The sequence below is a fragment of the Drosophila arizonae genome, chromosome 2 (genome assembly GCF_054131065.1).
Source record: "Drosophila arizonae isolate 15081-1271.41 chromosome 2, UAZ_ARI_1.0, whole genome shotgun sequence".
Taxonomy (NCBI): Eukaryota; Metazoa; Arthropoda; class Insecta; order Diptera; family Drosophilidae; genus Drosophila; species Drosophila arizonae.
In genome coordinates, this window is record NC_142922.1 from 6,759,656 (window position 1) to 6,787,614 (window position 27,959).

The 27,959-nt window shown below is 38.9% G+C and overlaps 2 protein-coding genes, 1 long non-coding RNA gene and 3 other non-coding genes across 6 annotated transcripts; 3 read left to right on the top strand and 3 right to left on the bottom strand.

The window, feature by feature from the left end:
* Positions 1-72: 72 nt before the first annotated feature.
* LOC108621213 (transmembrane protein 192) lies at positions 73-1,615 on the top strand. The gene is made up of 4 exons (XM_018018399.2): positions 73-384; positions 526-658; positions 717-993; positions 1,058-1,615. The coding sequence occupies exons 1-4, from the start codon at positions 245-247 to the stop codon at positions 1,285-1,287; spliced, it is 780 nt and encodes a 259-aa protein (XP_017873888.1). The 5' UTR covers positions 73-244; the 3' UTR covers positions 1,288-1,615.
* LOC108616876 (uncharacterized) lies at positions 1,366-27,918 on the bottom strand. Its single transcript, XM_018012427.2, has 8 exons — positions 27,368-27,918; positions 22,908-22,961; positions 10,453-10,495; positions 6,636-10,382; positions 6,443-6,562; positions 2,032-2,289; positions 1,776-1,967; positions 1,366-1,706 (listed from the first exon to the last, which is right to left on the bottom strand). Exons 1-8 carry the CDS (start codon positions 27,568-27,570, stop codon positions 1,620-1,622), a joined length of 4,704 nt encoding a protein of 1,567 aa, XP_017867916.1. The 5' UTR covers positions 27,571-27,918; the 3' UTR covers positions 1,366-1,619.
* On the bottom strand, positions 2,382-2,454 carry TRNAA-AGC (transfer RNA alanine (anticodon AGC)). The gene has a single exon. It is a non-coding gene; the product is annotated as a tRNA-Ala (tRNA).
* Positions 13,837-13,909, top strand: TRNAA-AGC (transfer RNA alanine (anticodon AGC)). Its single transcript has one exon. It is a non-coding gene; the product is annotated as a tRNA-Ala (tRNA).
* On the bottom strand, positions 15,753-15,825 carry TRNAA-AGC (transfer RNA alanine (anticodon AGC)). The gene has a single exon. It is a non-coding gene; the product is annotated as a tRNA-Ala (tRNA).
* LOC149270248 (uncharacterized) lies at positions 18,147-21,858 on the top strand. The gene is made up of 2 exons (XR_016268590.1): positions 18,147-20,342; positions 21,042-21,858. It is a non-coding gene; the product is annotated as an uncharacterized LOC149270248 (long non-coding RNA).
* Positions 27,919-27,959: the final 41 nt, after the last annotated feature.

The following is a 27,959-nucleotide window of genomic DNA, read 5'->3' on the forward strand; positions in this document are numbered from 1 at the left end:
AATAAAAGTTTTGTGACAAAATACATAAAATTAATTTGCGTCATCTAAGTTGTCATGATTTGAAAATCCAATTAGAAATAAAAATATCGATGGTTGCTGAATATCAAATGAAGACCCTGGATGTTGTCTGGCAACGCCGTGTGAGTGTCATTCACTGATGCACCGTCAACAAACAACAAACAAAGCAAATTTGCGTTAGGCGCTGCGCAGTTAACATCAATAAAACACAGAAGGCAAACAAAAAATGGACAATGAAGCAACAGGTGCAGCTATACAGCCCAGTGGACAGCATGGCCACAACCAGGACACAGAGGAACTGCTCGATCCTGTATTGTTCTCGGACAACAATGGTTCATTTAAGTTGAAAACTGTGCCCGCATTCAGGTGTGTACTATGTGCGACGCCGGCATATGTAGCTATGAATCACTCTCAAAAGGGGTGATGAGTCTGCTGATATGAGCAGAGCAACTCAATTATCATATACTAATGAGTTTTATTCATTCTATGGGTATTTATTTTCGCTAGCATACATTTGCTTATCTCGACAATAATTTCGTTTGTGGGCATTGGTCTCGCGGTGCTCTTTCCCGAGGATCGCCGTTGCGAGGCCTACTTTATAATGCTTTACCTACGCGCCACATTCTGGGTGATCACATTTGTAAGTGCAAAGTCCTCAATATCGAACGGCTTTTAACCAATTCTCTCATTGCTTACAGATTTTCGATCATATTGTTAAGAAACAGCATGACAACTTGCGCCTGAGTGGCTATCATGACTTCCACCGAGAGACGAACATGCAAAAAGGCATTCCACTGCAAATAGTGTCGCTGTGGAACTCAATGCTGTTGGCTGTACAGGCACTGATCCATCACTATTACGGCGATGAGTTTTATACGCATTGCGCAGCCGGCTGGCTTTCGCCCATAAGCTATGTAACTACTTTCAATGTGGCGGAGAACTTACTGCTTGCTGTCACCCATGGCTGCTATATAGGTTCGTGTTTCTTACAATTGTGTGTATCTATATGTTATATTCATGTTTTACAATCGTTCCGCAGATAAGGTGCGTAAATTCAACAAGGCCAAGCTGTCCCCAGATGTTTTACGTGGAGCTGATCGTGCCGGCGGCTCGTTGGGTCTCATGCAGCCCGGTGGTGATACAGCAGAGCTTCTTGAGAAACAAGCCGACCTTATTGCCTATTTGCGAGATCATACCCACAAGCTCAACCAGAAACTGCACCAAATGCAAACGAATGTGCGTCCAGTGCGAGTGCCACAAATTCCTTAAGATCCCGCATGACGAAAAATACGTATTCCTTATTAACCGCATCGAACATCAAACACATGCTTATGCAATACACACATATTTATATATATATATATACATATATATTTTCTTCATTATTATGACATGGTTTTCTATATAGTTATTTTGTAAGCGGGGAAGAAATATTCTTCATAATCAAAATGCTCGCTAACACAATACTACGGAGCCTTAACTTAAAACATATTCAATTGTAAATACAGAAAAGAAAACATAACTTGACAAATTATTTTAAAAAGTATTGTAAAAACTATAACGTTTTCAAAAATACAAATTATATTCAAATTGCTAATCCCTTATTCTAAAGTCGACTGGTCGTAGGCCAACAATTCTGGCGGTATTTGAAGTATCTCCAGGGCGTTGTCCTTTGACGAGGCGATGGCCTGGATGAAGGTAAAGAAAACGATAATGATAATTGCGGCATTTTCATTATGAATGCACAGTAAGTTTACCTTATCGCCAGCTAGGGCCAGAGCAAGCACCAAACGTCCAGGCCCAGGGAAGCGACCCAGTTGCAAGCCAGTTTCCTTGTTCAGCACATAGATGTAGCCATCGTAGCAGCCAATGAGCAAGTAATTCTCTTTATACAACGCCATGGTAACGGCACCATTGCCGCAAGTGAATGTGCTGGTCACCAAACCAGTCTAGAAATTAGAAATATAATAGATGAATTCACAAATAGAAGCTTAGCCTTTAGATATTACTCACGGCAAAGTCGAACTTGAACACCTCATTCTTCTGGGTGCCACAAAAGAGATGGCCATCAACCAGCAGCAGACTGTAAACATTGAGGCCGTCGGGCATGCCAAGACGTCGCAACAGCAAACCAGTTGCCGCATCGTGCAACAGCACAACATTTCCCTTGCAGCCCAATATAATTATATTGCGAGCGCCCTCTTTGGTGGCCTTAATGGCGATGACGGACTGGCCAGTTGCTAGCAGCGGCAGATCCATCACTTTATTAGCCTGCAATTGAGAAAAAAATAAAAATGGCAAATCAATCAGAATTGCTTAGTAATTAAAAAAAAAAGATAATATATAAAAAATTACAAATGTCCTGGAGATGCGGGGTATCGATCCCCGTACCTCTCACATGCTAAGCGAGCGCTCTACCATCTGAGCTACATCCCCGTTGTATCTCCTTGGCATTTATTGGCCCACAAAAGCGTCCACAACTGCGTTTCCATTTCTTACACCACAAAACTCAATTTGCTGCCCAATTGTGCTTTGCATAGTAATTTCTGTTTGTCATTCGAAATGTGCAATGCAATCGGATTACAACAACAAACAATTCGTTTTTATTTCTCTTTTAAATGCGTACGCCACACACATTTTATAAACATTTATAAATAGCTTTGTAGCTGTAAACTATTTATATATAGTACTTTTATGTCGTGCGATAGGTGAGCTGCTTTAATTATAATAAACAGTTGATAAGATAGCTGTTTCATTCAAATCTATTTTCGTACTACTTTTGGTCAATATTTGATATTTATTTGTATTGTTATAATCAAAGGCTCTAAAGGTTTCGTAGTTCGCTAATTGCAGGGAATTTACAAAACTGAATATAATTCTGACAATTTTTAAGGTGGCTTTTTTTAGGGTTTCCCTAAACTCTTATGCAGAGTAGTCCAGCAACCAAGAAAGGTGATAAAGCATTTGAGATTCGCCTGAAGACCCTAAATCTCAAATTGTTTCATTTGTTATTTATTTCTGTTTTGTATATTTATTAGTGTCTAACTCAGCCTATTCCATTAAAAAAAAAAAAAAAAAAAAAAAAAATGTTAAGATTGATAATATGAGTGGTGCGCAATACAAGTTGATAACGATAAGAAACAGTTGTATTGTACTGTGAATGTTATCAATATTGAGAACAAAGACTCAACTCAACATCTATACTGATAAGACATGATATATCAAAACAGTCAGCAAACAATAAAATATGTGTAAGATCAATTGAGCAAATTTTGAAACATCAGCTCGTGGGACATGACAACATTGCTCGAAAAGAATATTAATTTATCTTTCAACTTCTTGTTTATTCATTTACTCTACAATTTGATATTGAAAATGCTTGAAATTCTTCACAAAAAATTGTCCGTTTGGGTTTTAAGCAAATAGACTACGTTTATACTTTAAACAAATATCAATAGTTTTAAAAAAGATTGCAAAATTGAATTTTCATCAAATGTAGCTAGAAATTTCGAGAAAATTCTGCAACCATTATTAATATGCGTACTAACCAAAGATAAATTAGCCACATCTACAGAAGCAGCTAGAAATTAAAATTGAAAGCAAACAAGGGGAGGTTCCTCGAGCTGCAACTATGATAAATGAGGTTAGTCCCTGTCTTCTGCGTACTTCACATTGCATAAACTCTAATCAAACATGCATACATACATATGTATGTATATCTGGAGGGACAATAAAATCAACAACATTTAAAACGAGTGCGAAAAGGAAAGACGCACTGCAGTTCTAGGCATACATATGTAAATGTATATATGTATATGTATATGTATATGTATATGTACATATGCGCCTCTCTATGTACGGTTACTTATTTGCAAGATGGCGTCTCACGTTCGCAACTCAACTAAAAAGTGCAAGAAATGGCAAAGCAGACAAACAAATACAGAAATGCTTTTTAAATTGCAGGAGGCGCACCCAAAATCGACGAAGTACCAGTCATTGGGTTGCTTTGTTTATTTAGTGGTTGCAAGTGTGCCCGCCACACCCACATTGGACGCATGGACGTATGCAATTTGCTGCTGCGTCGGATGCTGTTTCTATAAAAACAACAATAACAACACAAACGAATAACAGTTACTTCCATACAGCGTCGGGGCCTGGGCTGGAGCTGGCAAACAACCAACCCGATTCGTCAGACTCAACCAATGAGAAAACGGCGTTGCCACACACACACATAAACATACCGACAGGCGGCGTCATTTTCCAGAGACACAACACAACAAAACAGGAGCCAACCAGCAAGCCAACCACCCACCCACAACAACAAAATAACACCAACACCAACAGCAACACATACAGCACAGGGACCGAAGACATTCCAACTGCAGCGCCTTGGAAGGCCTTGCCTGCAATAAGCGAACGACAGAGAAAGCGAGAGCAGACAAATCGAGAGAGTGCCGGCAAGTAAGAGCGTGTGGGAGTGAGTGAGAGCGAGGGCTGATTGTGAGTACATAGTTTGTATTTTATTTAAAATTGTTTTCAGTAAATAGCATATAAACATTTTATTTGCTGCTGCCAAATTGGCGATGCCATTGCCAATGCCGACGTTGCGGCGCGTCGCTGCGACGCTGGATATAACGAATGAGTAAGTGCAAGAAATACAAAACTAGCCGAGCTAACGCATTGTGCAGCAACAAGAAACTGCAGCAGAAAGAGACATGCGCGTTACAGTGTGAGAGAAGAGTAACGAAGGCTTAACAGCTTCGTGCCGGCAGCATCGAGCATCGAGCACCGAGCACCGAGCGAAAGGTGAGAGTGTGAGAGAGCGCACGAGCGGGCAATGAACGCTGCAGTGTGTGCGAAAGTGTGAGTCAGCAAAATATACAGTAAACTAAACATGAACACATAAAAACTTAAATAAACAACAATAGGGAACGAGCGGGTGCGAGCGAGAGAGCGTCAACGAACGCCATTGAGAGAGAGGGATAGTTTTGAACGCAGCACCCATTCTCGCAGCTTGCGCTGCAGTTTGCTGTTGTTTGTTGCAACTAACCCCCAGCCTTTGCTATATACACATGCATATATAGCACTATGTATTAGGATTTTGGCCAAACAACGTGCAGCAAAACCAAACACTCACACACACATGCATGCAAAATAAAAACACACAACACCGACACAGCAAAATATCAAGCAATAGCAGCAAAGGAATATTGCAACAAGCAACGCCTTCTTGCATACATAGGAACTGGGTTGGGTCTATGGCCCAATATAACTGCACTGGGGCGTGGCTGTTGCCTAGGTAAAGCTAAATATTTAGTAAATAACTAAAGGCGTGCAGTGCCCAAGTACAGTTGCCTCCAAAATACAGTTGCCCCAGCAGTTGTTGCAGTGCATGCCGAGCAAAAAGTACCGAATCATAATTTTAGGCAACAGCCGCGTATTACCCGCACGTCGCAGCCATAAATCGAATGCTGCCAAAAAATTAAGACTTATCGCCATTTGCCCCCAACGTGGAGTTGTAATGAAGTGCCAGCTTTGCACCATCATCCGTGCCATCGCTCCATCGCACCATCGCACCACATCCAATTTGCGTATATCGCTGGTGGAATGCGAAAGAAAAAATAAATTCGATTTGATTTTCATTGTCTAGACATTGGGTTCATTCGATGGCTGCTTAATGCCAATTCGTTGTTTTCCTTGTTACTCTTGCGTCCGCCGTTGGGGCCACATTGAGGCGTCCACACCACTATATATCTGCAGAGGAGAGTGCGTGATGGCTGATGTAGCCCACCTAGACGCTCTTCACTTTTTAATTGAATACTTTCAAGTGTTGATTGGACAAGCTAAATATTTAATGAGCTACAAATTAATTGAATGCGACTCTCGGTAGATATTTCTAGAAGTGAAAATATTCGATATATGTATCATAGGCTCTACGAATCATACGGTATAAGCAGATCTAACTGTACGAGAATTTATGCTCTCAGCTATGGCAATGAATTACGCCTTGAGGTATGCAACATATTTTTTAGAATATTATCTGGTAAATTTATAGAAGAACTAACTCTTTTCCCAACAAATAACATATAGGTTGATTAATAATTATTTTCATCGACTTAGATAACAGACAATGTCAACATGAAATATAAATAAATTTATAAACTCTTGTTGATATGCTTTGATCATTTAGCATAAAGTCATATTACCCAACTTAAATATCTTAACTAAATATATTATTTACTTTAGAGACAGGGTCTGTATGAATAAAATAGTTAGGAGATATCCTGAGCTGATATTTCCATTTACATTATGCACAAATTTGACCTAACTTTTCCTTGTTCCTCTTTAAATAATATTACTATTTTAAATAATAAAATCAAATTATTCCCAACTAAAAAAAACATAAATAGTCTTGAAAACTTACCGCTATATTATAGGTAAAAATATTGCCCCAACGACTGCCGATAAACGCAACGCCCCACTCGATGTCGATAGATTGTAGGGGTTCCTTTAGATATACTGTCTGCATTACACGTTCCAGATTCTTTTTAAGAATAGACGGGTTATATAAATCAATTTTGCCTTGTTTGAGATTTACGTCTCGTTTAGCTACTCACCTCTAGAGAGGATTTCTTGAAGAAACCATCCAAAGAAGTGGTGTATAAGTAGGATTCCTTCTCGCATAGATACATATTCGTAATAGCTTCGCTGTGCTTGGTTATCTGAAATTCCAGCTTGTGAGTGCCAATGTTGAACAGGAAGATATCGCCATTTTCCGAGGCAGCTATGACGTACGCCTTGTAGACGCGAATTTGGGTAATGGGACAGTTGATGTTATGCAATCGTCCGGTCGATATATAGTCATAATTATAGCTCTCCAAGTTCGCTGCCATTTGAGACTCTGCACTGCACGGTGTCGGTGGTGGCGCAGTCGGCTTTAGCAGCATGCGCGGCAGATCATACTGTGACATGTTGGCGAATGGCTCCGGCGGCGGCGGTGGTGGTGGCAGCGGTGGTACCACTGCCATCGTTTGCTGTGCCAAGCTGGCTGAATCAGATCTGGTCAAATGCTGATACTGCGGGCTGTTGCCAATTACAGTTGGGTTTGAGTCAGTTGACGGCGGTGGCGTCTTTGGCGCCTCTATCGGCTCTTGCTTGATATTCAACTGCAGCGTTATGGGCTGGGGTATACTGGGTTTAGGCTCCGTCTCTGTCTCTTTGGATGCAACCTTCTTATCAGCTGCATGGCTCGGCGTGGGATCTGTTGATCTTTTGACTAGACGTCTACGTTTTACGATCTTGACACGTTTCACGACGACGGCGCGACGCTTTCGCTTACGAGGGCTGATTTCAGATTTAGCAGGAGCTGCTGCGGATGCTGCTACTTCAGTTGCTGGTGCTGGATTGGTAGTTGGCACTGCAGGTGGTGAGTTCGTGGGAGTTACGGTGGTTAGTGGCGGCATTGTCGTCGTTTGATTCCTTGAAATCACCGTGTTGAGCAGCAGGAACTTGCGATTCTGTAGCTCGAGGCTGAGCATCTCCAAATCGGATTTCTCGCGCTGAAACTTCATAATCATCTCCTCGAGAAACCCACGACGATTTTGATTCTCCAGCAGCCGCCGATCGATCTCAAGTAGACCGTGCGTCACGGAATCGCCCATCAGCATGATCGAGTCGTTGGGCGAGAAGCTGCCAGGCGATAGACGCGCCACAGTCGAGTCCAAGCCCATGTAGGGCAGACCCGTCGGCAATGTGTGCAGCGGACGTGCCACACTTGCAACGGTTGTTGGTGTGGGCGTGCCATTCCGCGGCGGAGTGGGCGGCATCACAGCTTGAGCTTGAGCGGATGCCGCGGCTGCCGGCCCAGCGGCTTCTCTTTGATGTGGCTCAGACGCGGGCTCAGCATTTTTGGCAGCGGCTGATGTGGCCATAAGCTCATTAGGCATCGCCCTCTCCAAATTTTGTTTGCGCCGCGCCATTGCGGTTTGCTTCTGCAGGTTGACAACATTCACGATTTCACGCAACAGGAACTCAATGGCCTCGCGATAGTCGTTTGATTTGATATTCTGCTGTATCTTGGCCACTTCCGCTTTGCTGAAGCTCTGCGAGTTGTGCTCACTGCTGGTCACCACGCAGGAGATGAAGTGCAGCCGACTTTGCAGGCTGGCACAGTGGCTGCTGCGATAGCGTTCCGCTAGCGACTCCTTCAGCTGCGGCAATATCAGTTTCTCGAAGCTGTCGACAATGTTGTTGGCATCGCTCTCCAGTTTCTGTTGATAGCGACGCTTGGTGGAGTCCGTGCTGCAGCTGGACGAGTTCGAGTGATCGCTCTCAGCGTCGCTTACGGCAGCAGCAGTGCGCTTTTTCTTCTTCTGCTGCGACTGTTGCTTAACAGTAATATGCTCCCCTTCGTCCTCATCCTCGGAGCTGACCACAACAATAATGCCGCAGCTCTTCGGCGTATTCTTTGATGGCGATTGAATTTCCTGTTTAATGGACAAAGGATTCACTGTCTCCACTGGTATCGACTCCTTCTGCGATTGCTGTGGCTGTTGCCCTTGTGCAGGAGCACTGCTCTCAGTCTCTTTTCTTTGCGGATTAGGTTTTTGTATACTGTCGGAAATCTTAGCGGACTTGCTCTGTAAACTGGAAGTTTTGGGCTTTTCACCTGCCTGTTTATTCCTACATTTTTTGGCTGCCATCATCTTGAATTGCTCGGCCACCTTCAGGCGCTCCATTAAGTCCGTGGCGCTTCCCATGGCCTGGCTCTCGGCTAGCTCTGTGCTCTGCTCCTGAGTTGGAGCGTTATCCTTATTAGTGACTTCGCTCGGCTTACCTGCCTGCTCGCACTCAATTGTTGAGCTGTTGCAGGGCTCCTTGTTGTCCTTTGATGCGTTAGTATCTAACGTTGTACCCACTGATATGTCTATTCCGAAACACTTTCCAATCTCTTGCAGCAAAAATGGTGGCAACTTGATGGACTCGACGATTTCGTCCTCGATCAAATCCTTGGTTAGCGTATCCTTTGGTTGTTCCAATTCAATTTCCTTCAGCTGCCGTCGTATCTCCTCGCGCAGACGTCGTCGCGCTTGCAACTTCAGATGCTCGTTGTATATCGTATCACTGTTGTTGATGATGTTCTTCAGGCTCTCCTTGTCCATATTGGCCAGACGCTCATTGAGACTATAGTCACCGCCGCCATTGTGATTGTTGTTGCTGACAGTTCGACGACGACTTTGGACCGTTGGCCGCTGGCCAGGTTTGACGGGGTTAACGCTGAGAGCACCTGCTGTGCCGGTGGCGGTTTCCAGTCGCTGCTCCTGAGTGACCGCAATTATTTCCTGCTTCAGCAGCTCAGCCAGCGGTCGCACTTGAGTCTTGGGATATGTATTGTTAGCTGTGCTCCCTGCTTCGCCTTGCCCTGGCTGCTTACTCTCTGTGGGTTTAGATGGCGCTGTATCTTGATGAGGTCCTAAGCTCTTCTTAGGCTCTGTATTACTTAATTTGCGTTCAACTGTTTTCACTAGATTCGTATTACTTCTGGCTGCATTTTGGCGCCTCACGGGACTGGGTAGATTGTTCCTAATCGGCCTTACTTTGAAGTGGCTGTTACTGATATTTAGTTTTTTGGGACATGGGTTTACCTGCTTCTCGCTATCCTTTAAGTCTTTTTCGTTTTCTTTAGTTTGTTCCCTCTTGCTGTTGGATTCTTCTCTTTTAGTTTCTGTAGATTTTAATTGTATTGTAATATTATTTTGCCCATTCTTTCTTTCGAAGCGCACTCGGGGTTTATTTTGGTTTTTGATTTGATCTAGCTGTTCGACAGATTTTGATATACGGCTATTATTTTGAGATTGTTCTTGAAATTTGCTCACAGTTTGTTCTTTTGCACTTTCAATTGGCTTTTCTGCAGTAGAGCCAGTAATTATATTATCTGACTTACTTATGCTCTCGCCACTTTGTTCATTCAATTGAATTTCTTTACTCTTCGAACAAATTTCTTCTTCTTCTGCGCCCGCTTGGGTCTGTGTTTCGTGTGATGGCTCTTGACTTTGAGATCTTTTACATGAAATGAAATTGCTATACCCGTTATTTGTGGGCTCCCATTTTCTGCCTGTGCTGTCCCCAGCAAATGTATTTGATCTATTCGTACTTGAGTTTCTATAATATCCGGCGTTTCCGCGATACGATGAGCCCCTCCGAAAATCTCGTCTTTCAGATGGCTGATTCCAATTGTTGTTGTTGTCTCCTAAATAATTTAGCGATGGATGCCAAAATTGCCTATCTTGCCTAAAATTACGACATAAACCACGAGAACTATTTCGCGGATAAAATTGGTTTGGGTTTTGGATGTATGGGTTCCACTGTGCAAAGAGAAAATTCCATGCGTATATAGAGCTGACTCTGGCTATTGAGCTTTATAATAATACTTACATTATTATTGTTGAAATGCTTAATATTGTTAAATGACTGCCTCCTGGAAGGAATACAAAAATACAAAATTAGTTATAACGCATATAATTACAATTAGAGTTAGCTCACGTTTATTACAAAAGCATAAACTACAGAAAACATACAAATAAAAAAAAAGTCAAGTTCTACAAACAATAAAGGAATAATTAATGTAATCAAGCGACGTGGCTCGGTTTCTCCGAAGTTTTTAGTCAACTTTGAGGCACGTAAGAATGAAAGAACTCTAAGCCATTAATTTAACAGATTTAGAATTTATAACCACACGCCCCCCTTTCTTAGCTTTAGGGCCGCAGCCCCCTATTTGTGTATGCAAAGGTGCGAATTCCTTTGGCATTTTCTTTTCCTTACATTTTTGTTGTTTTTTTTTCTACTTTCGGCATGTCCGCTTTTGTTTTGAGTTCGCTCGAAAATCTCGTTAAGAAATGCTAAAATATACGACCACAAATCTTGTGTAGCTGTTGCTTTTCTCTTAATGTAATTTGTAACTTCAACTAATTAAAAATTTAAATTGTCACAATGGGAATCCTAATGCAAAAGGATATCTGCTTAACTTTTCCCACAATAGATTCAGTGAAGAATATGGAGGTGAAAGCTTAAGATAAGTTGGATATGGAGAGAAGATTATTTATAACTAATCTACTACTACTATTTGTAAAGTAAATATTCAATTTTAAATGGATTTTGTATATTATTAAAAAAAAAAAAAGATAATATGTAGATACAATAATTAGCTAATGCATGTTTAAATCATTTAATGCTTTGTACTACAAATATTTAATAAATCATTTAATATTTGTACTAAAATATTAAAAAATATATATATATTATTTTTGTGTAATATTTTTCTATTCCTTATTTTATTCTTTTATTTATACATTGATTTCTTATTAATTTTTAACATTATATACAATATTAATGATTTCATTTTTTAAATTGTATTTAGATTCCCTTTAAAGTAATAATTTCATACGATTTTCAATAGATGCAAGCAATTGATACTGTTACTATATATTCTAGACTAGAATTTTTTTTAAGTAAAAGAATGACTCAGTATTCTAACCATTCAATGAAAGCTGATCTTGAATACAGTCAGAAATTGCTTTGTTTATTTAAAAAATTTTTACAAAAAATAAAAATCAAACAAAATTTACTTTACAAGTCGCTGCGTTTGGCACCACAGTCCACAAATTCTGTGTGCCACCTTGCTTGTAAAAATACAAATAAAAAATACAAAAATATTCATTCAAAGCCTAGTAGAAATATTTTGGGTTGCAAAAATCGAAATTAATATGCATAACGCGTAGCGGAAAGAAAAAACTTAAGAAAATTTATGCAGTGATGAGTGAAAAAGGATGCCATGCGGCCCAAGTGTCTGGAAAATAAAGTCAAAACACGCTCTCGGTCCGGATGGCAAAGTCAAATGTCACAGGGCGTGTGTGACAAGTGCTCTCTAATGAGCAGGAGGATACATTTTAAGAGGCACCTACCTAAGTGTTTGTCAAATCAAGCCAGAGACCTAACTAAAAAAAAAAAAAACCAATGAAGCTTGAGCGGAACATTCCAGGCAAAGGCAAGTCAATTAAAAAAAAAAAAAAAGTCAAAGCAGCGACAAGTACGTGACGCTAGAGATAGAGAAATGCCGAAGCAGAGTGAGAATGGCTTTGGAGTTTTGTGCAAATATTTTCAGGACAGCAACTAAAAGTCGCAGACTGTCTTGAAATTAAAATTACAAGACGCTTGGATGAATCGTCTCTCTGCCAGGTGAGGGGATGCGAAGTAAACGCTGACAAAAGTTTTGAGGTAACATTTCTTTTACGATTCGCATGGGTGCCAGAAAGTAAGCAAAAGTAAGTCGGAAAAGTGCCACTCGCGGCGCCTCTGTCATTAATTTTGTATATCATTGAGTTTTACGATGCTCATAAATATGAAAACGTTTAACTCTTTTGCCAAGACACAAAGCCCTCCCTCCCTCTCCCCTATCCAGCTCACGCACACTGTTGCCCACCTCTTTGGCAGCGTTTGCTCTTTATATGAGACAAACTAATTGTTGCTGCTTACGCGCTCTGCTCGTAATGTCTTTTTAAGCGGGGACACGCTCCCCACATGTTTTCACAATGTTTCACTGATAAAACAACAACAACCCGAGCAGACACCAGCAATTAGTGGGTTGATTGTGGGGCACATATCGTGCTAAAGGGGGGGGATACTACAGTACTGTCGCTTTATCGCTGGAGCTATCTCTCTCTCTCTCTCTCTCGGTCTCGATCTCAGTCTTGATGTGCAACAGCTTGAGGTAATTTTCAACTTTTCTCAACGGCTCCTCGTTGACAGGCGTTTGCCTGTTTTGTTTGGTTTTAATTAAAGCCCAAAACACAAATTGTATACAAGATACTCAAGCACACACTCTATAGAGGGTGGGCTGGACAAACTTGCTCGAGAAATTGACATTTAATTGTGGTTTTTAAAATGGGTTTTAAGTTGTAACTCCTATTGAATCAATGTATAAAGTATTTCCACTGAAGAAAACATCTTTGAATATAGTAAAACATTTATTATTCTTATTTTTATTATACGCTCTAAAAATAGATGAATTCAGTTGTTTTTTGTTGAATCAAAATTTTGATTTACTAACATAATTTTAAAATATGGAGTACTTATTAAAAGGATTTTCCTTTAACGAACATTGAGGTTTAACTAGGCGTATGCTTAATATTAGGTAAATATGCTCTATTTGTGATCAACTATCATATTGAAACATTTCTCTTGACCTTACCATGGAAGATTTTACTATACTATATATGATATACATATGTTATAGCAGACAGAAAAGCTGAACTGCTCTGCTCAGTCTACCTGACCTCTCATTTGTAATATTGTAGTTGTCCGCTGAGTTGTTGTTGTTGAGATCTTGGGGATAGTTTATAAAGATCTTTCCCATACTATGTTTGGATATAACAATACTTCAAATACGATCACAGAGACGTGTAAATACTTGAAACGAAAAATGATTATCAACATAAATATTTTGAGTCTAGATCACTAAAAATACATTTTTATGTATTTGACTTTATGTAAGCCGTTTGGCTGACTCGATTACAATTTTGATAGCTTTGAGCTTTGAAGAAAGAAATCAAGAGCATTGGCCGCGCCCAGCTAAGACCAGTAATGCAGCTACCCATGTATTTCAGGTAGCGCAATTTGAAGCCGAAAACCAGTTCAGACCCAGCTTATAAACAAATCTAGGCCAATTACAACGCTTGAATTTCAATTGAGTCAACATTAATTGTTCGAATGGGTACAAAAACTGCAGTTGTTATAAAACCGTTGTATATGGTGGTACTACATGGGGATGTAGCTCAGATGGTAGAGCGCTCGCTTAGCATGTGAGAGGTACGGGGATCGATACCCCGCATCTCCAAGGATATTCGAACCAACTTTTTGCTGCACTCACTCAACTTATTGTGCTTGATATATTTTTTGTTGTCAGCCACTATTGCAAAACAAAGTAAAACAAGTAAGAACGTTGCAGTCGGGCGTTACCGACTGCGGAATACTCATTCACATCCCATCAACAATTTAGTAGTTAAGTTTCGTTTTAATACTGTAGAATATACAGGTTTTTCCGATTTGCCACGCCCCAACTGGGCGTAGACACCTCATTTTTGGTCAGTTTTTAGAAAGAGATAACGTTACCCTAACTGCAAAGTTTGAATGCTTACCCTAAAAAAATGTGAAAATTACAGGGTATTTTTCTATATGCCACGCCCCTAAAGAGGCGTAAAAATTATTTTTGGGGAATCGATAGAGGAGGTTACTGGTAACTTAACTACCTAAATTTGAAGCTTCTAGCTATTATACTTTAGGAGATATAAACTTTTGCGGTTTGCCACGCCCCCTGTGGGCGGACATATATCCGACAAAACTTTTTGGTCTTGGGTGATCAGTCCGAGTATATATACAAAATTTGAGGTCTCTGCCATCAATAGTGTCCAAAATATAGGAGAATTTTAAAAATCACTATATCTTCAGGTCCGATTTGCCACGCCCCTAACGGGCGTAGACTTATAATTTATCTTCAGACTTTATAGAATCATACCATTAGCTGACGTGCAAAATTTCAGCATTCTAGGTTTACAACTTTAGGAGATATAGTTTTATCCGATTTGCCACGCCCCCAATGGGCGTAGATATATCCGCCATAGCTCGTGATCTTGGGTGGTCAACGCGGACCTACATACCAAATTTCAGCTTTCTAGCTCTTCAACAAACATGATTTCTGGTATATGGGAAAATGCGATTTGCCACGCCCCTAGTGGGCGGATCGGGAAAATTTTAACACTTTATAAATCGGAGATATACACGAGTATGTGTTCCAAATTTCAAGTCTCTAGCTTCAATAGCGCCGAAATAGATTGCGTTCATACGGACAGACGGACAGACGGACGGACAGCAAGACGGACATTGCACAAAACCAATATACTGATTCACTTTCGTGAATGAGTATAATGATTCACTTTCGTGAATGAGTATAATAACAACATGGACAAGTCGAAGCACAACAAAACACTTAAAACAATTAAAAAATAGCAAAACACATAAATTTTGAAAAGCGAACAGCAACAGCTTAACTAGCTTAGCCGCTGACAGGGAGGAAAGTTTGTCCTGTGCGGTGCAGAAATTAAAACAAAGGCTTCTCATAAATAGCACATCATGTATCATTTACAATACCCAAACCTTCCACTGGACCCACGAGTTCTCTTTGCTTCCTGTGCGCTGTGCGCTGCCTGCGGCTGCGACTGCGACTGTGGCTGTGGCTGTAGCTCACTGAACAACTGCCTTTCCCCCTTAGGTCCTGTTCGTCCTGGGACCATGTTATGTTGCTGGCTTTGACTGCCTGTTTAATTGCTGGCAAAGTTCTGTGAATGCAGGCGAGTAAACAAACATTGGCATATTGTGCCTGATTTATGTGCGACAATGTGTCCTGTTCGCCGTGTGTTGCCTTCCTGGAGTGGGCGGCAAATCAAATTACGCGACCTGATTGTCGACATGGGGGCGCCGCGCAATGCACGCCGCCTCAGTCTGTGCGGCATCTAATGCCAAAGTCGTTTGGCAGTTACAAAGCGGCCTTTGAATATTCATTAATGCGCCAGCCTCTTGGTAGTCAAGAAATGCAGACGTCTGCATATTTGTAAGTCTATTGGCGGTAGCAGATAAAAAAAAAAATGAAAAAGGAAACCCATTCTTGGATTCCGTATATATCTTGGAGATGCGGGGCATCGATCCCCGTACCTCTCACATGCTAAGCGAGCGCTCTACCATCTGAGCTACATCCCCATATACGCTGCTAGCCAAACGATTGCCATGTTAAAGTGGCCAAAAGTGTTGACAAAGTGCAATGCCAGCGAAAAGCAAGAAGTGAAGGGAAAGCTTTTGGCCCAGCCAACACTTGGCAATTTCAATTCAGTTTCGACTCAATACGCGTTCACAGAAACTATACTGAATCGCACATGAATATTGCTCCTCAGTTGATAATCATCTTAGATAAGGACGAAGTAAATTTATTTAATTAAAAGTTCCACTTGAATTGCAGATAAATAAAGTATATACAATATATAAAATAAAGTATATACAACAATAGAAGAATTAACTGATTAAGAATGTTAATTTTTATATTTTTTCTATTGTAACGAAATTAAACACCAATCTGAAGTGATTTCTGCTATATATTTCTCTTTTTGATTTTTCTGAGTTTTTCTTTGGGTTTGTGCATCTTACTATACAATATATACATAGTATGTATATTAAAAACAAGTAAAAATGCTGCCAGCGGGCAAAACCTACTACATAATACTCATCCACAGTATAAAAACCATAAATATACATATATATTATATTTTCTATTACAAATGAAAATTAATGTTCAAAGTATCATTTAGCCTGACAAATTTCACTCACATGGATAAACTAAATGCTATATGGTAATCATTTAATCGGGAATATAAATTAAGTATACAAATACTGTCAAGAGTATTTATTATTCTTCTAAAATTCGTTTTCTCAACGGCCATTGAACAATCGAAACTTTTAATAGAAGTGTAAGTAACCCGCATAATCAAGTGCCTGGCATTTGTATCATTTGTTTTTTTTTTTTTTCTTCCAAATTTGCGACGCTTTTTGTCGTTTGTGCGCTGCGTTGGGGGCCTGCAAGTCGCATGAAACAAAACAAACAAACAATAAAATATTGAGCACATTAATGTTTAGTCAGACGTAAAATTACTTTTAAGTCTACTTTTGGGCGAGGAGCGCGCAATGCTCCCAAAAACAATGTCAGAGCTGGGTGCCTGGCAGAGATAGCAGAGGGCGAGCTATAAAGACGTTAGATAAACGCTAGATGCATATTTATGATTTAGCACTCGAAACTGCGAGCACAGGAGTGGGATACGTGGCGATTCACAAACACTCCTGACACTTGGCTGACTGTCAATTTTTTTTTATTTTTTATTTCGGGTGCGCAAAGCTTTCATAATGCTCGATAATGAAAAATGAAAATTTTTCACTTTTGCTACATTGACAAATGGCCCGAGGATGGGATGGGCTGGTAGCATGGCAAGAAATGAGGTAAGCTTATGGCGCTGTCTTGGCCATAATAAAAGTTTATGCAAGTGTTTTGGATTTAATTAAGAATAAGAAAAATGAAAATGCCAAACTTTTCGATTGCCAGATGCGCGCGTCTCGGCTAAGCGGATTTGCCCGAGACATTTATTATTATTATTATTATTTCTGCTTCAAATTTGTTTACGTTAATTAGAGGGAAGCTGTGAAAAGTGCGTGACGATGGTTTTCGCATTTAATGATTTGATTCAATTGAAGTGAATTGAAGTCTGCAAAAAAGCATTCCTCTGTGAAACATTAATAGCGGGGAGACTTTATTTATTTTTGACTTAAGCACAAATAAAAAACTAAAAAATAATAACACAAAGCTCGTAAAAGCTTTGCTTAAGAGACAATTTTGTAGTTAATTTTATAAATTATTCATTTTGATGAATCTCTAAAAAATATTTGTATGTAGCTTTTTTATCACAATTATATCAGATAGCATATATTTTCTATCACAAGTTCGAATTTATTATAGAAATTTCTGAAGTAATATATATTTTGAATTTTTGATATCTGAATCATATCCATAAATTCACAAAAATTAATTTCTAATATTAAAAATCTGTGCTTTGGCCCATATATATATATTTATCAACTTAAATTGTTAAATAATTTTGTTTATTGGCTAGCTAGCTTCTATTAGTATATCATAAGAAAGTATTTTATTTCGTGTGCTAATGAAATTCTTGTATTCCAAGCAATTATGACTTTTATAAGCTAGTATAAATGGAAACTACTTTATTTTTTTATATTTACCATGAAAAATGAGGTAATATATATTTATCTCAGCTTGTACTTTTGAAGAGAAGTACAGATTTGAACCAGAAAACATAAATATTTTAAGGATATATAATAAAATTCTATAAACCTGTTAAATATTACATACTTTGTTACATATTAATGAAATGTTTTTATTTTTGTTTAATAAAATTATAATTTAAAAAATATTTAATCAAAGAAGAGAGCTAATAAAAAATTTCTAATAAAATTGTAAAACAAAAGCTCACCTGGGGTTTTGCTTAGAACAATAATTTTATTTTATTGTTTCGTATTTTCTGTTGTTAGGACATAAGCATTCAAAACGCAATGCAATAAAAAGAATCACAGAATTGACAACTTCGTTGCCAGTCACTAAATCAATCACTAAACGATCTTAATATACCGAAACTAATTCAGTCTTAGTAACTCAAACAATTCCATTGCCTAAGTTGACCATGCTTAAGTCCTATAAGTTAACTCAATCACAATAATTCAGTTGGCGTTAAACGTTTATACGAAACATGACAATATCAATGACACTATTCCGAATACACCTCACGTTCCGACACTTCAAGTGACACTTAATTGTTTATGAATTGTGTGACAGGCTGGGCGTCTGTGTGTGTATATATGTGTGTAATTTCAGCACCCTGCGGTTAGGCTATGAATTTACCGGTTTTTTTTTCACACGCTGCGTATGACAGCTATGCGGAAGCGGAAGTTCGACTGTGGATTTTAGATTGAATATTGTTTTAAAAATATTGTTTCTTTGAAAATCAAAAATTATTTTTTAAATTATTTTTTACACAGTTGATCTTAAGAGTTTATCAAACTTGTATTTTGTCTATAAGATTGTTTTTTATTTAATTATTTCAGCAAAGTTTATATATTTTATAATTAAAAAGTTTTTTAGTTTTACTAATTATTCACTTATTTGGAAAGTTTCTCAAATGTCTCTCGTAGATTATGTCAATAACCTATCTGAATTATTTCTAAATTGTTGAAGCGGCTTTACCGATGTTGATGACCGGGACAACAATATGCACAATACACAACACTACACAATAGGCTGGCCACGAGAACATTCTGCGTGCCTGTCGAGTTGCCAAATGCCGTTAACCGACGGTATGCTGCTGCAGTTGGAGTAGTTTAGAGAGCAAAACAGCAATAGCAACAGCGGTAACAACAAGAACAACACTGGCCAGTAGTGGCTGGTATATGGGCATGCAAAGCCAAAAACAACAATTGCAAAAACACACAACACAATAACGAGAAGGAGAAGAATAATCACAACAACAATAACAACGGCAATACCGTACACACAACCGACTCATATACAACGAACGAGCGTCGAGCCGAGGATCATAACGACTTGTATATAACACGAAGTCACGGCCCGAGAGGCGGCCGCTGCACGGCAAGCAGCAAAACAAAACACAGCACAAAACAATGCAAAATACAACAACAGCAGCAGGAGGAGCAGCAGCAGCAGCAAAGTGTAACTAAATAAGATGCAACGGCTGTATGCAATATGTGTGTGTGTGAGGGGTATGCAGTAGCCACCATCCGCCCACGCTGCCTGCAGCCCGCAGCCCGCTGCCGGCAGCGCACGACGAACGAGCGAGCTGAAAAGACCGAGCGAGACTGACGGGACAGCAAAGGAGCAGCGCTGTTAGCGAGCTTTTCGCTTGGGCACGAAGTGCTTAACACGATTGCACCCGACAGAGATAGAGAGAGCGAGAGAGTGGGAGCGCAGCGGAGAGAGAGCGTTAGAGAGTGAGCGAGTGCGCACGAGAAACTAAGCAAAAAAGCGCATTGGGAAATAAAATAAAATACAAGCAAAACAAAATAAGCAACAACAACAGCAACAACGGCAACAACAACAATGGCAGATGCAATGTGCAATTAATGCTCCCTAAAAGAGCGAAAGAGAGCTACTGAAGGAGAGAGAGAGAGAGAGGGGCTGACGACTGCAAACGCTGCCTGGTTGGCTGTTGCATGCTGCTGTACAAGACCCTGGTGTGAGTGTTGGCATTATTGTTTGTAAACTACATACAACAATACAATAAGCAAGACATGCAGTTGGGTGCGAGGAACTAGGAACTGGACTGGAATACCGCATCTCCCGTTTACTTGCTCGCTGTACATATGTATGAACCAAATTCGGCGCATGTCATTTGATTGTTCTGCCTATAAAAGTCAGTTAGGCTATGTGCTTGAGCTCAGTTGAAATTCAACTACCAGCCTTTGGACTTCGTTTGAGTTTGTCTACTTCTCACGCAACAACAAGCAACAAATTGACAAGCATATCACTTATTGCAATAGCTGTTTCTGTTGTGGTCATTTCCAAAGCCCTGAAGGAGCATTTTTTGTGAGTTCATTGCCAAAAGACGGCAAAACTCTTGGATCCCTGCGCGAGCCACTGGCTTACCGAGGTACGTATTTTGTGTTAGTGTGTGTGTAAATATGTATATGATAAGAACATACAGTCCCTTGTGTAAATATGTATGTGCTCAGTGTAATGAGCATGGTAAGGGAAATTGAATAAATATATATTGCTTATTGCAAAAAGTGTTTTTAGTGTTAATAAAATAAATAATAGTGAAGTATTAGCTAAGTCCTCCTGAATACATCAGAAGGTTAGGTGTTATATAAATAATCTAATTGTGTTGTTAAGGTACTAAACTTGCATTGTACAGATTCAGCGCTTAAAATATATATACAAACAAAAAAAAAAAAAAAAAAAAAAAAAAAAGTGAAGTATTAGCTATGATAGTAATTAACAACTAACTGTCAGTCAAATTTTTAAGGCCAAATTATGTTTGTGTACAACAATATTGAATTAATGAGATTAATTAAAATATACAAATATAAATTCATAAGAATATAAATAAATAAACAATTTAACACTATGCCTAAAAGTATGCTACAAAAATTAACATTCTAATCCTTTAAAAATATTCAAGATATTTCGATAAAATTCTAGAAAAAATAATATGGTATGGGGGGTATCAAGATTAGATATCATAAATATAGTCTAATTATTTTTCTATTGAATTAAATTGTACTTGGAAAATTCTTTACCATTCTCAGTGATATCATATCAAATTGCTAACTATTGCACTCTCTTTCAGATCAACAATCTCTCAACTGCGATCGATATACGATCAGCGACAGCTGCTTGAACTGAGCATCGGCTATATAGCCACACCGAATTCTTGTTTGTAAATCGTTAGTTCGCATACAGCGAGCCAACTGTAAGTAGAAACACATTAAAATGACACCAAACACGGATGGAATAAGCAGCATTAAAATATGCTATAAAGCGACCAAAAAAGAGTCCAGGTTGAGGAGTATGCGTATTAAGATACCAAAAATCTAATACAATAATAAAACATAACCATCAATATCAAACCAAATAATATATATGTAACCAAAAGTAGGGCATCTATGTAGCCAATATTATATACCACAATATGTAACCACAAGTATACACAAGCTGCTCAAGCAGTCATATAAACAGCAATGCATAGGTAGGCGACTAATGGTATTAGAGTTAAGATCAAATATTCATCGATATAAATACTTATGTAATGTGTCGAACCCTAACAAATTCCGAATACATTGATGATAATTCCGTATCGTGCGAATTAAATTTTTGACAAATGATCTCCCAGCGAGAGCTAAACATTGGCTTTGTCTGCTCTATCCGGGGCTGGTGCTCCGCTTGCCCAACATAACCAGCTAACAAAATTATCCGTGGCTAATCTTACAGGGAATGTCCGAAATTGCTAATCGCGTACGCGTCGGTTCAATAGCTAACTACTCTGGCCAGGGTCCGGACCCTTGCTGTATCGCGATCTACGAGCCGTGCGTCATGCGGCGGTCGCCCCTCGCGTCGGTTGGGCGGGTGGTGGGTAACATTGATGTTACACGTTGGGATTGCGTTCGTACATACTTCAGGTGTATTTGCGTCGTTGGTGTTTATCTGTGTATGCATGTGTGTGTATGGCATGCTTTGACAATGTTCACTGTACAGGTTTTTGATCTGACTTGTCTGACATTAGCGTTAAAAAACATCAGCTAACAAAATTATCAATATTTAATATTAAAAAAACTTTTTAATACATGCATGCATGGAGTTATTTTTGATTATCCTTTTTCATAGATTAAATTTTTTTCTTCTTAATTTGTAGAAATTATTATTACATTTATTATAATATTACGATTGTAATTTTCTTCGTTATTATTGTATTATTATTATTATTTCTTTATAGTCAATTTCGTTTTCAAAAATTTATTTTGGATACGTTTACAATGGAACTTTCTTATAAACCGATCAAAGTTTTGTATCAGCTTTGAAAAAAATTTTATGTTAAACAAATTTCTGTGATCGAATAGAGTCGAGAATTTAAGTTACGCTTTTTCTGCTAGATTTGAAATCTTAAAACAATACTGAGCTAAAAGTCATATAATTTCAGTTATAGCTGGAATATGAATATTATAGGAGTTTCTTACAAAATCTTAATATATTGACGGTTTTGCATAGCTACGCAAGTATAGTATCTTATTTCGGCTTCAGATACGCCTTCACTTTTATCTAAGACATTTTTCTGCACGCCTTGACTTAGCCAGCTGCGAGTTCGCATTTGTGGTAGGGCTGGTGGGGAAACCCTTAATACAAACCTTGTTAACGCTTCTTGCTGTCAACAGCGTCGGCCAAGAAATGCATATTTAGTCAAGTGTTAATAATGCGGTTGCCTTCCCTTGGGCAAACTGGCCCATCCACTCACACACAATGCTTTGGGGAAAGGTGCAAACGTGCGTTAAGCCAAAGCAAAGCACAAGAAACTGACACACACACACAGATACACAGGCACAGAAGTAATGCAAACAAACAAAACACAGAGCGGAAGACAAAACAAATGGCGGGCAGAACGAATGACTCGAAGGATTTTTAGTGTGGGCTGCAAATGAAGAAGAAGAAAAGAAAAACTTGCCTGCGTTCGTTTGGCCAGGGCTGGCCATTATAATTCGAGGAGTTCATCTGACGCCTGTGGAAACGAGAAAAAAAATATATATAAAATTTAAATACAAGAAAATAAAGAACAGAAAAGAAAAAGAAAACAGGGAAATGCATAACTAAACAGCGCAGATCTTACAAATAGAGTTCCAGCTGAAGTTTGGGGCTGCTCTTAATTTTGTTATTCAAAATGTTTTCTGAGATTCGCGACGTTTATTTATTTCCGCATTGCAGCGGCCCTTTGCCATTGCAAGAAACGTTTTGACTTGTTGTTGGGGTGTCATTGTTAGCTTGAATTTTTTTTTTTGCCCATAGTGAGCCTGCATGGAGTTGATAATGAATTGGATTTTTGGTGGCGCATAATTAAAATGGCAGCGAGCCTGTGCGACTAATTTGCGCACAATAAAGCCGACTTAGGCAGCCAAAATGTATCTGGCAGATACTTTTCTGCGGCACGTCACGTGCTTTCAACGTCAATTGGCCAAGAAGTTATTGCCTAGGTGAATTGACAGGCAGCAGACCATTGGACGCACTCGCACGGAAATTTCAATGACAATCGCCTGGGTCCAACCGCAGCCGAAAGTCCGAGCCACCCAAGCGTGAGTCGAAAGGTATCTTATGGAGCGCCGCAGGCTCTCCCCTATGACACCACCCACTTAAAATTTATGTGTTAATTTCAAGATGCCCGCGACCCACAGGGTTTTTCTTTTCAGCATTTTTTTTTATTGCCTCGGACGGGGCAGCATTTTTCACAAAAGTTTCCTGCTTTTGGAGTGGGCTTTGCTGGGGGATCTGCTCCAGGTGCTGCCAGGGTCAGCACTTGGTGGTAATAAATGAGCTAATAATAAGCGAAATGTGCTTTTGAGTGACCCTAAACAATGGCTACGGGCTGCCTGTGGAGTTGCCAGTTTGGGAGCAGTAGGGGCCGTCTCCTTCCACAAATTACTGTGAAATTGAGTTTAACAAGTAAGAAAGCTCTAGTCGAGACTGCTCGACTACGAGATCCCCTGAACCCTTGGAGTGTTAGCTATTTCAATCATTTTTCGCGTCTTTCACACGCACGTACGCACACACAGGCATACATACACACACACGCATACAGACACAAACGCATACACACACTTACATACACACCCACATACACAAACACATACACACATACACAAACACATACACACACAAGCACCCACGCATAAACACGCATGGGCTGCAGTGTGCGCTTACTATGAGAACTTAATTGTTTAATAACTTTTTTTGTGGACGTACGATCTTCACGAAACTTTTAGATTGTGATTATAACATGGATATGCATGTAATTGCCAAAGCACAAGTCTCTAGTATTTGAAATACGCTTTTTACAAGAGTGAGGGTGAGGGGGTGAATTTAAGGATGGGGGGTAAATTTTAACAAAAACCGAAATTGTATAAATTGCATATAAGCACATATAAAAAATTTGGAGACTCTAGCAATAAAGGTGTAGAAGATATAATTTTATAACTGGTTTTCGATAAGGTTTTTTATCGATAAAAAAAAGATTGGGATGAGTTATCGATTTTTAATGATAAACTCGATATCCGCGCTGTAATTACGAACATTTTACAAAAAATTTGAAGTCTCTAGCTCTTATATCTTCGGAAATCGACGCGTTCAAACATACGGACAGACGGACAGACAGACAGACGGACAGGGCCAAATCAACTCAGCTTGTCACCCTGATCAAGAATATATATACTTTGTGGGGTCTGCCACGCCTCCTTCTGCCTGTTACATACATTTCAACAAAACCATTATACCCTGATTTCCCATTTTCAATGGGTTCAGGGTATAAAAATAAAAAACAACATTTTCGATGGGTTGCTGAAAAATGCGCAAAAGTGTCGCAAATTCCGTTGCTGACATGAAAAGATTTGTTTATAATTAATTTCGTTTTTTTTTTCCAACGGTCCGAAACATGTGACGCGTTACGAAATTAATTACGTTAATACCTATGGTCAAATATTTTTACCCTAGATTATACAGGCAGAGAGTTGTTCTTTCTAAAGCGTTACGAAGGCTTAGCTCTACAAGTCTATAAAATATAGAGATCTATGGAATGGGAATAGAAAACTTTTAGCTACAACTACCTTTTAAAATATTTGTATTAACAATTTCTATATAAAAACTTTTTTCTTTAGTAGTGCTGCTAAAAAAAAAAAAAAAAAAAAAAAAAAAAAAAAATCTAGTTATTAATAGAAAATCTACAACTTTAGTCATTTATAAAATATTTTATGGGATACAAAAATATACAGTTTTATTATTTTTAGATAAATATTAACTAATCAAAATTTCCAGAAGACTCAAATTTCTAAAATTGAAGATTAAAAAAAATCCTTTTAATTTTTTTTTTTTTGTATTTCTGGTTTTGTTTGCAAAATTCATGTTACAGAAAACCTACAAAAGTTGATATCTGTGAGTCTTTCAATGTAGCCAAGGACCCAGAACCAAGGGGCAAATATGTAGCAGCAAACAAGCTCCATGCTCAAGTGTTGACGAGTATGAATGGTTTCTGGTATCAAGGAGGACTAGGAACAGGACAAAAAAAGCTGTAAACTGTAGCCGCATGTTGTAAATTCCAATCAATTTCGATAGCTTATGGCAGTTGAGATGAGGTTAGAGAGTCGAGATGACGAGCTCCACTCATTTGTCGAAAAATTGAGTAGACATGCATATCCGCCGTGCTGGCTGCCGGACAACGGAAATGGTCAAGATGCAAAGCGGCAGGCAGGTGTCCAGTCAGGCCATCAATTAGAGCTGGGTTTTTTTTTTTCATTTTTTTTTTTTGGGACCTGTGGCTTTGTCTTAGCGTCAGTGTCTGCAGCATGTTTGGTTAACAAGATGAAGTTGACGGAGCTGCAGGCCATGGCTAAGGACAACGTCATTGAGACAAGCATACAGAGCCAACAAACAAACAAATAAACAACGCCAGCGAAAACAACATGCACAAAGTTGTCTATGAGCCGCTTTGTGTTGTTTTTGGCAACATTTGCGGCCTAATGGAATTTGGCGTTCACTAACTGGCAAAAAATTGCTCAAGCAGCTGGGGGAAAGTCCTTGCTACATGTGGCATATGAGCTGCTGTTGTTCCTGCTGTTGCTTCAGCTGCTGCTTCGAATTGAAAATCGAAGTTAATATGCGCTGCAGACTGTGAAACAAATCATTTTCAAGTTGTTATGCGAAATCGACACGTTTTGCCCATTTTATATTTATTATGAGCATTTTCAAATGTTTTTCTGATTTTTTTTAGCAGCTGTTACAGGACATAAGGAAAGTAGTTTGGTTGGGGAAGCAGCCAGTTCTGACTTATGCCCGGTAGAAGGCATAAAAGCTAATAATTTGGGAATATTTCGTGTGTGTTGATGGGCTTGGCTTGGCAGACTAAAACGGAATCATGGATAGAAATTAGGACTGGGTGTGCAATGCAGCTGGGTTATAAAGGGTTTAAAATGCTTGGGCTTAAGCTAAACTTTAAATTAAAATTTGCTAAGGATTTTAAAATTTGAATTTGAATTTGAATGCAAAATTTCCGACATTTTTCCCAATTGGATTTGTAGTTTTGTTTAATAATATTTGTATAATATTGAAAAATCTTAATTAATTCTTTTCTAATATAGATAAGCGAATCTTTCTTGTTGAAGAATATGGTTTGAAATTAGGAACTTTCTAATTTAAAAAATTTTTATATAGCATTATTGCTTTTCCAATTTGACTTTTAGACTTTTTTAATAATACTTAAATATATTAAAGTCAATCTTTATTTTAAAAAATTATTTCTGAATAATATTTAAAGTTTTTGTAAGCTTAATAATTGTTTGTTATGTATTTCTATACATACATACATATATGTAAATATGTTAATATTCCGAAATGCTGTGCAATTTAGCGCCTTGTTACTGTGACATGCTCAAAGCCAAAAAATTTCGTAGCACCACCAAATAGCCCTAACAGCAGTGAGCCAGGAGCCAAGCGTCAACAAGGTACTAGAGTATGTAAAACAGGAGACGGGAAAAAAATTCGTTAAGGCAAGCTATTTTAGCATGATGCGCGTGTGCTATGCCATCCACATCGCATTATGTTTATGCCACTTGGAGCAAGGCTGTGTCGCCCGGCCTGTGATCCTGGGTGGATGGCAGCACATAAAATTAGCAAGGACGTGAGCACAATGCGTCGCTGTATTTGATGGTCTGCCTCATTATCATAGTATTTTGTGCGAACGTTGGCAATTTTCGGTCGTGAAAAGGGAACGGGACAGTAGACAAGTAGATAGATGACGTACTTAATGCATGTCCCTGTTGTGCATATACATATGTATATGTATGTGTGGGTGTGTGTATGTAAATATCTTTAAGTTTACGTTTCCTGTCATACATATACATATAATAATATGAAATAAGCGCTCACCAGTTCGGTGGTTTACTTCTGTTGTGAAGTCGTTCCTGTTGCAGACCACCTGTATGGCATCTATTACGCTCCTCTGAGCCAGTATCGGCTGCATCGCTGCCCGAAGCTGAGCCCGATAGAGCTTCGGCGCCGGCAGTTGTTGTTGTTTCTGCAGTAGCTGTGTCGGAGGCAGCTGTTGCAGCTGCTTCCTGACACTCTTGCATTGCTAAACTTAACAATATATATACACTTTTGAAATATTGACATTAACTTAATTCATTCTTAAACTAACGTATACGATTATTTTAAGCTCGTTGCATTGCACAGTCGATTGCAAATTAAAGGACATTTTTGTACTCTTTGTTGCATGAAACCGTAGAAAAGCGGCTTAAATGCTTAACACTTGTTGCAGCATTATTGTTTTGTTTCGTACTTTTGTAATTTTTAAAAATTAGTATTTGTTATTTTTATACACAATACACTCAAATGTCTTTTGTATATAATTTTATACCATAACCGCTTGACAGAACTCTTACTTTTATTTCACATGTCAGAGCACTAACCAAATCAGCTGTTCCCAGAGTTGCATCTGTGATTGTGCTGCCACCTGATG